The sequence below is a fragment of the Micropterus dolomieu genome, linkage group LG04 (genome assembly GCF_021292245.1).
Source record: "Micropterus dolomieu isolate WLL.071019.BEF.003 ecotype Adirondacks linkage group LG04, ASM2129224v1, whole genome shotgun sequence".
NCBI classification, from domain to species: domain Eukaryota; kingdom Metazoa; phylum Chordata; class Actinopteri; order Centrarchiformes; family Centrarchidae; genus Micropterus; species Micropterus dolomieu.
The window spans coordinates 16,505,703-16,519,303 of record NC_060153.1 but is presented as its reverse complement, the minus strand read 5'-3'; the positions used below and the strand labels follow the sequence as shown (position 1 = coordinate 16,519,303).

Sequence of the window (13,601 nt, the reverse complement as noted above, 5' to 3'; positions counted from 1 at the left end):
TCTCACCTGAACAATCAAAGTCCTTTATATAAAAAATACATTTTATTTTCTTTTCATGGTTCACACATACATGTAAAAATAAAACATGATTTCTCATCTCAACTGCATTAAATTCATTTGACAGTATTTAGAAGGGGACAGTAATTCATGTAAAATGAATGCACAGTAGAATAAATACTGACTAGGGTAAGGCGAGGTAGTGAGGATGTGAGCTTCGCTCTGAGAATTCTTCTGCCAGGTGTTGAATAGTTGACTTTGAGAGACCCAGGTGTAATCTGCTGAGGTACTTCAGAAACCTAATGTGAGGAGTAAGACATTTTAATTTTGTTTCTGCAAATACTGGGTCATATTTTTTTACAAAATTACATTAAACAGTCAAATTAGGGTTCAATACTTGGAACTAACATTTTGTCCAACAGTAATTCAAATGGAAGACTTAAATGATAACATCTGTTGGCTCTGATCTAACAAAAACTATTATAAATTATATTATAAATTCAGGAGGAAGCAGTGTGGTTTAAAATACTTAAAAACTACCATCATCTACTTAAAAACTACCATCATCTACCTCACGGTTAACACTGACTACCATGATGTGGCTGGGTTTGTTGTAAAGGAGTTAAAAAACAGTGCTATAATTTTATATGATTTGCTATTTGAAGTGATGACAGTCTGCCTCTTTAAATGAAATTAAAATGGTGTGTCTGGCTCACCTGACTGGCTCCTCTTTCTGTTGCTGTTCTCTCTGAAAGCGACAGATGTAACGGAGGACTGGCATGTAGTCCACACTGACAGCTTGCCTGTTCCCCAGCAGGCTGAAAGATTCACTGCCAAGCACTGTCCTGTTCAGCTCGTACCTCCTTTGGGACACACTGGAGGGGACAGGCACCAGTATGACATGGGGAAAAACAGACATTCTTCTGATGATGTGGACTGTGTCCTTTCCCAGATTCCAGAAAATTAAGGTAAGCCATTGCATGAATGGAAAATACTATATATTTTACTAAAACACCAAATGCATCCAGACTGAAGTGACAGGTAAATAATTTGAATCAGTATTGAGAAGGTGAATAGACTCACCTTGGTGCACACAGAGGTTGAAAACTAAAGCGGAAGCTCTGTCTTTTGGAAGAGGCGGGCAACGACAGTCTCTCCACCAGCCTCCCCCAGCTTATGTCTCCCAGTTCCTGTCTGTGTTTTTGGACTTCAGTCCATGCCTTGGACACCTGCCAACAGCACCTGTGACACCCCAAACCCTCAACAACAGCCTGGACTTCTGCCAGCCTCTCCTGGCTCCAACTCCTTCCCCCCCCCTCCTCGCTCATCTCATCCAACAAGCCATCTTTTATCTCAGCTCCTGTCCAGGCAAACGCCTCAGGTCTGCATGAGCCCGAAACAAGCGGCACTGCGGCTGGCATTGTGGCATCAAGGTATGACATGAGGTCAAAGAAGTCAGCCAAGGCATCCAAACAGTAGGTTGTCACTTTGGCTGCATTTTCTTCAGTCTTATCTCTTGAATGAGCCCTCTTTGACGATAATGATGGTCTTGGAGGAGTTTGTGTCAAACTGGAAGATGACGTGGTGTCATATTTCCCCCTGCTAAGCGTGGAGTTACTCCTGACAGATATGCTGTTGGTGGCTGACGCCTTTGGACTGACATTTCCATCCAGCTGCTGGATTTGAAGGTCAATGTCAGACAGCGCCAGCTCACTCTGCAGCCCAGAACAAGTCCCCCTGCCCACGATGTGGACTGAAGTTCCCTTGGCCTCGATGGGAAGAAGGAGCTCCAGGTTGGAGTACAGAAGAGGCACACCTCCTCTCCAGCTCTCAGCTAGAAGCCTCAGGAGCCTGAGCATGTCTATTTCAGTCCAGTACCCACACTGAAAAATTAAAAAATATTTACAGATGAAGTTAATTTTTCTTTAGATACAAGTTTACAGATTTCATATACACTCAGTGAAGATGACAGGACTTGCCTTTAGAAGGTTACACAGTTGGTTTTGGCTCACAGGGGGGTGACCCAGCATGCTAGCAGTGCAGCCTGTGTCATATTGAGGATGTTGGAAGTCTGCATTGTCTCCTCTTTCAGTAACATTTGAGCCTATATTAGGAAATTGAGAAAATTCCTGCAAATCAGCGCTGGTATTGAATGTTTTTGGTAACAAAATCTACATCATGATTGTGATTCATTTAGACCAACTTACGCTGTACATGTGTAGGCTCCTTAGGCGAGCCTCCACTCTGAGACGCCCGTCCTCTACCACTCTGCACCCACAGCTGCAGTTGCAGCAGGCAGCGCCTGACGTCACCTCTGAAAAGTCTGATCAGGCTGCTAACGTCGTCCAATTCCAGTCGCACATTCTCAGCCAGACCCACCAGCTGCAGGTAGCTACAGACATTCACCTTGGAATAGATGGAGTAAGTTTATGACAAACTGGGCCAATCCAGCTTATATTTGCACTAATTATTCTGCATGTGTGTGGAGCCCTTAATAGTGCAGCCAAGTGCGACCTAATTCAGGAAACATGATTTCACACTGATGATGTACAAAGGTGTAGTGATAAAAACATACCACTGATGGGGTTTTGAAAATGATTTCCTCTATGCCGCAGCTGAATCTCTCTCTGAATGAGGGATCTAAGGAAGACATTTATTTAGCATCACAGCTTGTTCTCAAGTCTGTTCTATTCAAAATTACACCGTGTGAGTGTTTACCATTGGTGGTCAGAATGACTGGTCGTTTAGTGGTTGTCATGAAAGTCTTGATGGCTGCGAGGAAACCAACATCATCATCAAATATGACATCAACCTGGGGGAGTAGACAGTTGCAGATGGATCAGCCCAGACCAAACACAGGTTGTGTGCCCTCTCATAGCCATTAAATTATATGTCTTACAGTGTGGGGTTGCTGAATGGTTTACCTCTTCAAACAGAATGAGTGATGTGGCTGTCTTTTTGTTCTGTGGCACTGTTTGATCACAGCCTGGTGATGGGTTGCCGGATTTCTTGCTGTCTGGTTTTTCAGATGGCGACAGGCCACTAAAGTGTAAGTGATCTGCTTTGGCCTTCATCTTAAAATAGTTGGCCAAAGTGACTGTGGCTGGGTTAGCTTTTCCTTTGCGACTGGATTGGCCAAAGGTCTGTGCTGCTCTCTTTTTTGGGTTAGATGTGACATTTCTCGATGGCACTGCTTTTCCTGTTAAAGAAAAAAACACAAAGGCCTGTAAAATATGTTTATATGACATTGAGACCTCCACTACTGTCTACCGAAACACTACATAAACCTGACAACATTAGGTTTTTCACTTTTTCACAAAACAATCTCCAATGTTGCAAAGTAAGCTAGGAAGGATTTTGTATAATATACTATATTTAAAATATTTATTTGTATGCTTCTTATTACGTCCTACCAGGTAAAGTCTCAGATTTAGGAGTGCAGCTGTAATTGTTGAAATAAGTTGGTTTCAGTGGGTCCTTCCCCGACATCTCCACTAGGTGGGACTGGGTAGCCTCCTTCAGCTGGGAAAGCACCTGGCGGCCGCTCCGCTGTGAGGAGCAGTTTACCTCAAATACCTTTGATGAAAAGGAAAAAGACAAATTAAAGGATAAATCCTCTTATGTAAGTGTGATGTCCAGATGATTCATTGCCGTGTAAGCAATGTAGAACCTGGTGAAACTCATGATTTGGTCCTGTGGTACGGGCCACAAAATATCAACATTTGACGAGTAATCCATTTTGAGACTCAATTTCAAAATTGCCCTAATAACCGTTTTTATGGTCAAATATAAACTGGTTGTATGTGTGAACCCCTTAACCTTTTTCAGTTGTTTTATATTCATCTCAGGCATCTTTCAAAGCCTACTTTGGATTAGATTTGAAATATGGCAGCATGGACTCAAAGATAATGGTCAAGTTTGATTCCAACCTTGAAGCCAAGCTCCTGACAACAGGCATACACCGAGGCAGTCTTGCCCACACCTGGAGGTCCTGTGATCAGCATGGCGTTACACAGCGGCTCCTCTGTGTCTTCCTCTGCCCCAGCCTCACCCTGGAAGTCTCCACAGTCCCATGAGTCTGCACATGAGGACAGTTATTACTTAACCAACTGAAAATCCCACAAATCAAAAATTCTGTGAAATCCTCAGTCAGTAAAATAACTCTATAGTCATGTGTATTACCAAAAATAAGCCATTTGGTTATGGCTAATTAGAAACCACATTAAAAATGACCCTGAGCTGATATACAAGAGCAAAAGCTAAGTGTGACAAATGCCAGCCCATACCAATACTGTTGTCTTCTCGTTTCCTTTCCTCCATCTTTCTCCTCTCGTCACACTCAGCTCTTAGTTTCCATTTCTTCAACCAACTGAATTCCAGAGAAACACCACACTTATTTCAGGTCCAATGTATCAGTGAAAGAACCAGGGGGCTACTTATAGAAAACTCACCATTGCAGTTTATTTACAGACGCAGAGTTGCCAACGACTTCACTTGAATGCTGAGGACTGTATTTGTCCGTCCAGGGAATATCCCCAAAACTGTAATCTAGACAAAAGGGGGGAAATGTTCCTGCAATTTAAAGGATATAAAACATAAAAGTATTTATGTTCAAAAAAACAATCAGCATATGACAAGTTTACCTCTTTGGAGAATGTCAGAGGGTTTGAGAGACTGGAAGTAAGATTCTGTGCAATTTATCAATCCGGAGCCCGGCTCACAGTTGTTCACCAGGCCTGCTGGGCTCCCACTTTGCTGCTTCAGTCTGTGAGTGCGACTTAGCTTGTTTCTTCTGGGCTGCTCCTTGGCTGTCAGGACAGTACTTTCCTGGACAACCTGCACTGACATGTGACAGTAACCCATACCAACGAGACCACACTTGGGACGTTTGGGTACCCTCTCAGTGCTTTCATTTCCCCGTTTCCTCTTCTCTTTTATGTGGTTCTGTAGGGAGCGTTGATGAGGGGAGTTTCCTGTTTTGGAAAGGAGAGAGAGGCGACTGGTTCAGTTGGATTGCTAACCAAAGCGATGCTTATTGAGAATAATAACACTGCTGCTCATTTTCACCTGTGGATAGAGAATTCTGCAGCCTTTCGCTGGCCTTCTTCTGAAAAGTGCTGAACACTGTTCGGGCTGGAAATGCTGGGTTAGATGTTTGGATTTCATCCAGACAGCAGTGCAGAGCCGAGGGTGACAACTGTCCTCTCCAGGAGGGCCCCTTTTTCTCTGTCAGGTGAAAAACTGAAACAGATAAACGCTGCTCACTTTTCACCAGTTGCACATCTTCACTCTGAGGAGCCGATTCCTGCAGCTTGTTTACATGCTGATCTTGCTTCCTATCACTGCTCCGTTTACTCTTGCTGTGCCGCGCTGTATGCACGAAAATTGGTGCAATTTTAATGTATTTAGCGCAAAAATTCGAATCGGATGTTTCATGACTGGAGCAGCTTGACTCTGTTAACACTAACGGAATCACCTCGGCGGCTCGCTGGCGGTCTTTGCTTGGACGCGAAACATCTTTACAGGTCTTACTTCGTTTGAGTTTGTTTCTCATCATGAAGGGCTTCAAATAACGGCTTAACTTAAAGACTTCTCGGTGGCATTTTGGCTTTGGCGCTGGGCTGTCATGCATGATGCGACGTTAACTTTAGGCAAAACTGTCCATTTTCTTTTTACACCGACCAAGCTAGCTAAGCGTATATTTTATCAGAATTAATTTAAGTATAAAAAGGTAAACGCTACAAAAAATGCACCACACCTCTGGAGACGTCACTGATCAGTGCTGCGACTAAACATCCCAACTGCTCCGCAATGACGTTTAAAACAAGCGCGAGAAGTTCAGTGTAGCCAAAGATCGTGCATTTACAGACAAATCACGCTGAGGCTCTCGTACAGCTTAGAAAGCGATTTGATTCAGAAAAGACAAAAGTCGTTAAATCTACTCATCACAATCGCTTAAATGTTTTTTTGTGAGATAAGATGACAACATACATGTGTCATCTTATAATTTAAAGTTCTATAGTTTCTCTCTAAAACCACATCTCCACTCCGGTTTTTTCTCACACAGAATAGAGTGCAGAGTGACAGCTCTTGCTGTTGTAATTTGCTTTTGTGTATCTTTGTGTTTTGCAGTCCTAAATAAAAGAAAACAACTTGTCATAATGTCTAAAACGCGATTATTATTGGCTGCAAAAGATGAGACGGGTGATGTGGGGGTTTTGAAAGTGCTGTTACAGAATATCAGGACATGAAACGTCCTACTATAGTTAGGATTGTAGATGTCTTATCAGAGGCAAATTAGCACAGCATCCCTTGAAAAAAATACACTGCTTATTTGATAGAATAAACCAACATGACATGTTGCTCTCCAACATTAAAGTTGAACCTAGACTCAAAAGCAATCAGCTTAAAGCGCAAGACATTGCATTTTTATGGTCTGTTCACTGCCTTGACCAGTATCAGCTTTTACCTGTATGACCGACCTCAGTTTCAATTTCAAAATCTGAGACAGATTGCTATGGAGCAACCCCTAGGACTCTCTTGATTATTGGTCCCAGGCTGAAAATGAAGGTAACAGCAGTGGTACCTTTGTTCAAGAGAGCAGACAGCCCCAGTCCAATATTATAGTACCCACTGTGTCCTCAAAAATCCAGAAAGTCACATTGCATGATTTTAATATATTAATTTGCATTTATTGCATGACGTAAGTATTTGATAAATCAGAAAAGCAGAACTTAATATTTGGTACAGAAACCTTGTTTGCAATTACAGAGATTATACATTTCCTGTAGTTCTTGACCAGGTTTTCACACACTGCAGCAGGGATTTTGGCCCACTCCTCCATACAGAACTACTCTAGATCCTTCAGATTTTCAGGGCTGTCGCTGTCAGCTCCCTCCAAAGATTTTCTATTGGGTTCAGGTCTGGAGACTGGCTAGGCCACGCCAGGACCTTGAGATGCTTCTTACGGAGCCACTCCTTAGTTGCCCTGGCTGTGTGTTTTGGGGTCATCGTCATGCTGGAAGACCCAGCCATGACCCATCTTCAGTGCGCTTACTGAGGGAAGGAGGTTGTTGACCAAGATCTCACGATACATGGCCCCATCCATCCTCCCCTCAATATGGTGCAGTCGTCCTGTCCCCTTTGCAGAAAAGCATCCCCAAAGAATGATGTTTCCACCTCCATGCTTCACGGTTGGGATGGTGTTCTTGGGGTTGTACTCATCCTTCTTCTTCCTCCAAACACGGCGAGTGGAGTTCAGACCATAAAGCTCTATTTTTGTCTCATCAGACCACATGACCTTGTCCATTCCTCCTCTGGATCATCCAGATGATCATTGGCAAATTTCAGACGGGCGTGGACATGCGCTGGCTTGAGCAGGGGGACCTTGCGTGCGCTGCAGGATTTTAATCCATGACGGCGTAGTGTGTTACTAATGGTTTTCTTTGAGACTGTGGTCCTAGCTCTCTTCAGGTCATTGACCAGGTCCTGCCGTGTAGTTCTGGGCTGATCCCTCACCTTCCTCATGATCATTGATGCCCCACGCGGTGAGATCTTGCACAGAGCCCTAGCCCTAGTAGGGAGATTGACCGTCATCTTGAACTTCTTCCATTTTCTAATAATTGCGCCAACAGTTGTTGCCTTCTTACCAAGCTGCTTGCTTATTGTCCTGTAGTCCATCCCAGCTTTGTGCAGGTCTACAATTTTATCCCTGATGTCCTTACACAGCTCTCTGGTCTTGGCCATTGTGGAGAGGTTGGAGTCTGTTTGAGTGTGTGGACAGGTGTCTTTTATACAGGTAACGAGTTCAAACAGGTGCAGTTAAATACAGGTAATGAGTGGAGAACAGGAGGGCTTCTTAAAGAAGAGCCAGAATTCTTACTGGTTGGTAGGTGATCAAATACTTGTTTTGCAATAAATGCAAATTAATTATTTAAAAATCAAATTTTGTTTTAGATTCCATCACAGTTAAGTGTACCAATGATAAAAATTAAAGACCTCTACATGCTTTATAAGTAGGAAAACCTGCAAAATCAGCAGTGTATCAAATACTTGTTCTCCCCACTGTACACACACACTTTCACTTAAGGGGGCACTCACTTTTGTTGCCTGCAGTTTAGACATTATTGGCTGTGAGATGTCTTATTGAGGGGACAGCAAGTTTACACTGTTATACAAGCTGTACACTCACTACTTTATATTGTAGCAAAGTGTCATTTATTCAATATTGTCACATGAAAAGTTATAGTCAAATATTTACAAAAATGGGTGTATTCATTTGTGAGATATAGATATGTATTTTTTTCCCCCCCTTCCCAGATGTTTTAACCTGCAGTGAATGGTATCATTCAGACTGGGATATTGTACAACAGGAATTGCGAGGCTGAGATGGAGAGAGCAAAATGATAGCTAATATCCAAAATGGCTAAAACATTACAGACATGAATAAGGTCAAATTTATTTTATTTCTTTAAATATAAAAATCCCCTTAGCCAGAGTGTACAGTTCAATTTTTAACAGGGTGTTTTGACAAATAATGATAAATGTCTCCCTTTTTCCCCCCAGATGAATACAGAAACCTTTCATGCTTACTGGAAGGAGGAAATGTATTGTTCATTTGGTTGTCCACAAGAGAAGTATGAAATAATGAATGGTGATCACCAATTTATGTGCACACTATAAAACTACTGCTGCTTGTTTTTTTTGTTTAACTTGTCATAGAATGAACAAAAGAAAAAGATGCCCCCCCCCCCAAAAAAAAAAAATTAAAAAAAAAATACAGAACTAAGAGCCTGATGAAGATATTCCCCTTTGGCATAAACTGCACCTAACAGGACAGACGACGGACTTGGACCTGAAAACCAAACCACCATCAATCTGTCAATCTGTACGACTAAACATTTGATGTGATTACATGTACACATTTCTGTCAAACAGCTACTGATACTCAGAACCCATGTTTAAAACAAAAAAACCCCAACATGTTTAAGATTGTAATTCAAAACATGTTCAAACCTCAAAGTGAAAAGAAACTACAGGTGCCAAGAATCATCAGAAAACTGTTGACTTTTGTCTTACAATGCTATGCACTCTATACAATACACAGGTGATGTGCTGCTGGTTGTTTCAGTAAATCTTAGGAAAAAGAAAATATTCAGAAAGGTTGAGTTCCCTGGCTTTCCTTGAGCTATTATCAATGCAGGCCAAAAGGCTTACTTCTGGTTGATGAAGTAGGTGTTTTGAGTTTCTTCTTTTGTCCAGGATCCAAGGCTTACAGTATTACGCTATTGTCACTGCAACCTACCAGCAAAACCCACAATCCATTTTGGGATCCTAACACAAGCTTTATTTACTCTACACATTGATGACAAGTGTAGATCATTTTACTGTAATATTCTGTTAACTGTATGACCCTTCAAATTAATGTCATTCACAACAGTGAAATCAAACACGCTAGTTTATCCACTGATGTCAGTGGAAAAGCTGCATTAGACATTTGGCGCAGCATGAATATAAAAAACAAAAAGACAATTTCAAGGTAAGCTTTCTAAATACAAAACACCAAGTGCTAAAATAATCAGCTAAAAAGGATAAGTTCTCAACAAGGTTATTGTGTATGTGTACAAATAATCAAGTGATAATGTTACCAATACAGTTTTGACTGTAGTCTTGACACAGTTGTCTATAACAAGGACACACCAAAAGGCAGTCATGCCACATCAGAAGACTGTTCACCCTCTCACCCAAAGACAGATACTTCATTGGCTCCTACAAAATGCATATTAAGTAGGTTCAATGGACATTATCAAGTCCTTTAAATTCCTGTTTTGTGTAGGTGTTGTGATTCACTTTTATATAGTTCATATTTGGTTCAATTCTCAAGTTCCAAAAACATATTTACCTTGTATACTGGTCTGCTTCAGGTCAGATCCTCCGGTGACCACTTCTCCCACCTATCTAAGCACCAAAGGGTTGGTAATGTTCATTAAAGAAAAAACAAATCAATAAAAACAAAACAAAAATCCCCACGACAATCATTGTTCCATCCATCATCAGTCCGTTAGTGCGCTTTTTGTCCTCTTGCCCTGTTTCCCCCCAGTGGAGGTGACGGCGTTGCCGTTGCAGGCTCCTGCTGATACCAGAGTCTGGTCCTGCTGCACCTCCTCAGCGACCGGCAGCTCCTCTTGGATCTGTCGGAGACGGGCCATAGCACGGTCAATGGTGGCTGTGCTCACCAGGTTGAAGTCGTGCATGCTGACTAGATGCAGGAGGAAGTTGCGGCACAGGTTACGGCGGATGATGTGGGCACCGCTGTTCTCCGCGAAAAGCATGATGGCCTGATTCATCTGGTTGTCTGCTATGAAACTGCAGGGACAATAGAGAACAGAAGAGCTTAGTTTTTGTTTCAACAGATTGATGGGACAGGAGCAGCTGTCTCAAAATGTACAACTACATTATATAAAACTACTGTCTATTTGACGAAATACCACAGATCCAATGGATATACTGTACATATAATGCTTTACAATGAAGTGCTTTGGATTTGTATTCAATCTGTAGAGGCCCTCCTGTTTAACACTCATTACATTTGGTACTGTTTAGTTTTCCACGGCAACAAAATTCAAGAAATTGTCATTGGTGTTCAGGTAGGGCTGGGTGATATGCCCCCCCCCCAAAAAAGATGAATAAATAAATAAAAACAAACTAATCATTTGATTTCGATAATTACCACGATAAATGTCAAATCATTATTTCTTTTAAGTTTAAAGGCTGGTTTTGGCTCCCTAGTGAAAGTTAAGAGACAAGATGGTTATTTGCGGTTTCAAACTATTCTTTATGACATGACAAACACTTGGCAAACAGTGGATCACTTAACAAATCTAAGGCAGAACATTTGTGATAAAAAAAAAAAAAAACACATATGCATGAGTAAAATCAAGTAAATTGTTTTTTCAGTCCCCTTTCCTCAACAAAATGAATATCTTAATAGAAATATTACATGCCAATTAATTCGTGATTCAAATGAATTAAATCAAACAATTATTGTACATTTGTTATATTATTACTGAGGAAGATTACATCACTGGTCTATCGCCCAACCCTACGTTCAGGCAAGCAACCATCAAAAAGAAAACTACATAAATACACAACCATTAAACTGCTTAAAGAGCAGCTCTAGGAATACTGTATGAGGATAGAGTAACGTCCAACATCTCCCAGCGTGGTTGCACTGAACATACCCATGCTTCATGACGTGCAGGTTCCACAGCTTCATCACTTCCTTCTCTCCCTCATTGACATCTGTGAACTCATCCAGTTGCTGTAAGTAAAATAACAAAAACGTACAAATTATGATGATGCAATGAGAAAAACAAACAACCACAACCCCTAACAGGACAATGTATGTCACACTCCTATACTTGTGAACAGACTAATGGAGGCTGGTCTTGAGAGCAATGAAACAATTTTAACGATGATCCATTCATTTTAGGAATTTTCTCTTAGCCCTGATAGGGCAATGAGTCGTGATAAGACATTACAGAAAGTGATGTTAGCAGGCTCAGGAAATCAATACTGAAGTGATAAAAATGTTGTGTACGGGTGTAAGAGCAAGCTGAGGAAGTGTAGTTGGCAACAGCTTTTGCTCTGAGCACTTTTTTAGTTATTTATGGGGGAGTGAGGTTGACCCAAATGCTCTGTTGCCATGGTAATCAGACACCAAAATCTTTATTCCGAAGCTTAATTTTTAGGTTTTGTTTTTCCTCCTTTTTTATGGGCACCTCAAACACTCAAAACCAACCGCTTTTGTTCTGTTTAAAAACATTTGAAGAGTCCGATTGTTCAAGTTTTCTGGCCTCAGTCGAAGGTCACCCCACAATTTTTCATTTCACCGACTTCATTGCAGGCTTCTTGCTACCTGCATTAGTGAGGTGAACACACTTGTTTTTAAGAGATAAAAGTGTTGCTGTCCATCTGAATAAATGATAATTACCAAGTAAGATGCAGAGAGAGCAGCTTTCAAGTCATAATGCGGTCAACTGCTTCCAGCCAATCTTAACATTATAATGAAAGATAAGGGTTACAATGTTAACTGCATTATTAAACCAATGAAACAGCCCTGATGTCTTTTTGCATTTTGACAGGACATAAAGTAGAAGACTAAAATAAAACACACTCCAACAACACTACAAATTACAATGACGTCACCACAGACTTGAATCAATGCAGTCAAAATGAATATTATATAACATTTAAGTCCAGGATCAGCTCCCCACACAGTAAACAAAGAAGACACAGTGTGGAGTGTAAAAACCTAGCCAAGATGAGGTTCTGTGTTGCTTCAGTAGGAGACACCCTTTGTCAGAAGTCAGGGACAATTCGCTATGAAATCTCGTGAGAGGCCAGCTGTTGCAAGAATCGCCGGTGAAAACGTACGTCATAGTTGGAGTTTAGGAAATAAAGTCGTGCTAGCAGTTGCTCTACATTTCCAACCGGCGTTTCCTGCAACAACTCACCTCTCATGAAATTTCAGAGTATAATTGTCTTTCAGCAAGACTTTTGTTTCCTGTTAAAAACAAAGGGTATTGCCAGTAGTCATTTGTATGGATCCTTTCCATGATGTTACCAGACACCTCGTTTGGCAAAAAGAAGCACTTTGTGGACGTAATTTTGATGGTGTAATTGCCCCGTAGGAATACGTTGCAGCCCCTGTAGCGTGTTTGCTATTTTTCCTACTAGTCATTTCGACACAACAATGTGTGAAAATAGGGACCAAATTTAAAAACACCAAAAATAGTGCTACATCTTAATTCAATAGTGAAACCAGACACAGAATGCCACAATGAGTAATGTCTTCTCACCGTGGCAGTCTTCTCTCTAAGCCACTCTGGATCCCTCTCGTCCTCACTATCCTCTTCCATCTCCTGGGGCCGCAGGGGCATGCAGCTGTCACTGTGGAAGTACAGACGGTTGTGTCCACTGACGTAGGTTCTCTGCTGCTCCAACTCTCCGTCCTCGGTCTCCAGGAACTCTGATAGACTCGGTTTGGTCCTCTTGGGCCTAGTGGAAGAGGACACAGATCTATGTAGGCTGGAATTTCAAATCTTCATATTCTCATTTGTTAGAGATAGATTTATTTATACACTGATAGTTACCTCAACACATTATATTCAAATTTCAGCACTCATACACAAACTAATGAAATAACACCCTCAGGCTGAATTTGTTATTACAATATGCAGCAACATTTGGGCAAAAGTCTCAGAGTAAATGTTTCACAAGTTGTCATAAAATGCAACCAACTATCAAAAAGAAAAAGATGAATCACTAAAGACGTCCCAGTCCAATCATACCGGCTATAATAAAACTGATCAACATGCTACTCTTTTATTGAACTCCACTGTGTTCAGTCCAACAGGCCAAATGAAACAGGTCTGTTGTCTGGTTAAAGAGATCCTTTATGAGGGAAGCAGCTTCACTCTGTAACACCACTTTACAACCACGATTCGTATTTGTTTTAGTTCCAATAAATCCAACAGAGCGAGTCTTCTCTCTAGTAGATTGCAAGAGATTCATGTCAAATTTCAGGAGTCTCATTCTCCCAG

The 13,601-nt window shown here is 41.4% G+C and overlaps 2 protein-coding genes across 6 annotated transcripts in view; both read right to left on the bottom strand.

The window, feature by feature from the left end:
• Nucleotides 1–2: 2 nt before the first annotated feature.
• On the bottom strand, nucleotides 3–5,796 carry atad5b (ATPase family AAA domain containing 5b). The gene is made up of 14 exons (XM_046046495.1): nucleotides 5,065–5,796; nucleotides 4,641–4,970; nucleotides 4,449–4,545; nucleotides 4,284–4,366; nucleotides 3,927–4,075; nucleotides 3,411–3,573; nucleotides 2,922–3,196; nucleotides 2,716–2,809; nucleotides 2,573–2,637; nucleotides 2,205–2,403; nucleotides 1,977–2,101; nucleotides 1,081–1,880; nucleotides 714–872; nucleotides 3–296 (listed from the first exon to the last, which is right to left on the bottom strand). Exons 1-14 carry the CDS (start codon nucleotides 5,627–5,629, stop codon nucleotides 182–184), a joined length of 3,219 nt encoding a protein of 1,072 aa, XP_045902451.1. The 5' UTR covers nucleotides 5,630–5,796; the 3' UTR covers nucleotides 3–181.
• A 2,647-nt stretch (nucleotides 5,797–8,443) lies between these two features.
• The window catches only part of suz12b (SUZ12 polycomb repressive complex 2 subunit b), a 20,760-nt gene continuing 15,602 nt past the window's right edge, over nucleotides 8,444–13,601 (bottom strand). For all 5 annotated transcript variants that reach the window (XM_046047535.1, XM_046047534.1, XM_046047531.1 and 2 more), the window contains exons 15-17: nucleotides 12,858–13,056; nucleotides 11,238–11,317; nucleotides 8,444–10,362 (exon numbers count right to left, since the gene is read on the bottom strand). In XM_046047535.1, the coding sequence (XP_045903491.1) occupies nucleotides 10,050–10,362; nucleotides 11,238–11,317; nucleotides 12,858–13,056 (592 nt within the window). In that variant the 3' untranslated portion in view covers nucleotides 8,444–10,049. The remainder of the gene's footprint in view (nucleotides 10,363–11,237; nucleotides 11,318–12,857; nucleotides 13,057–13,601) is intronic.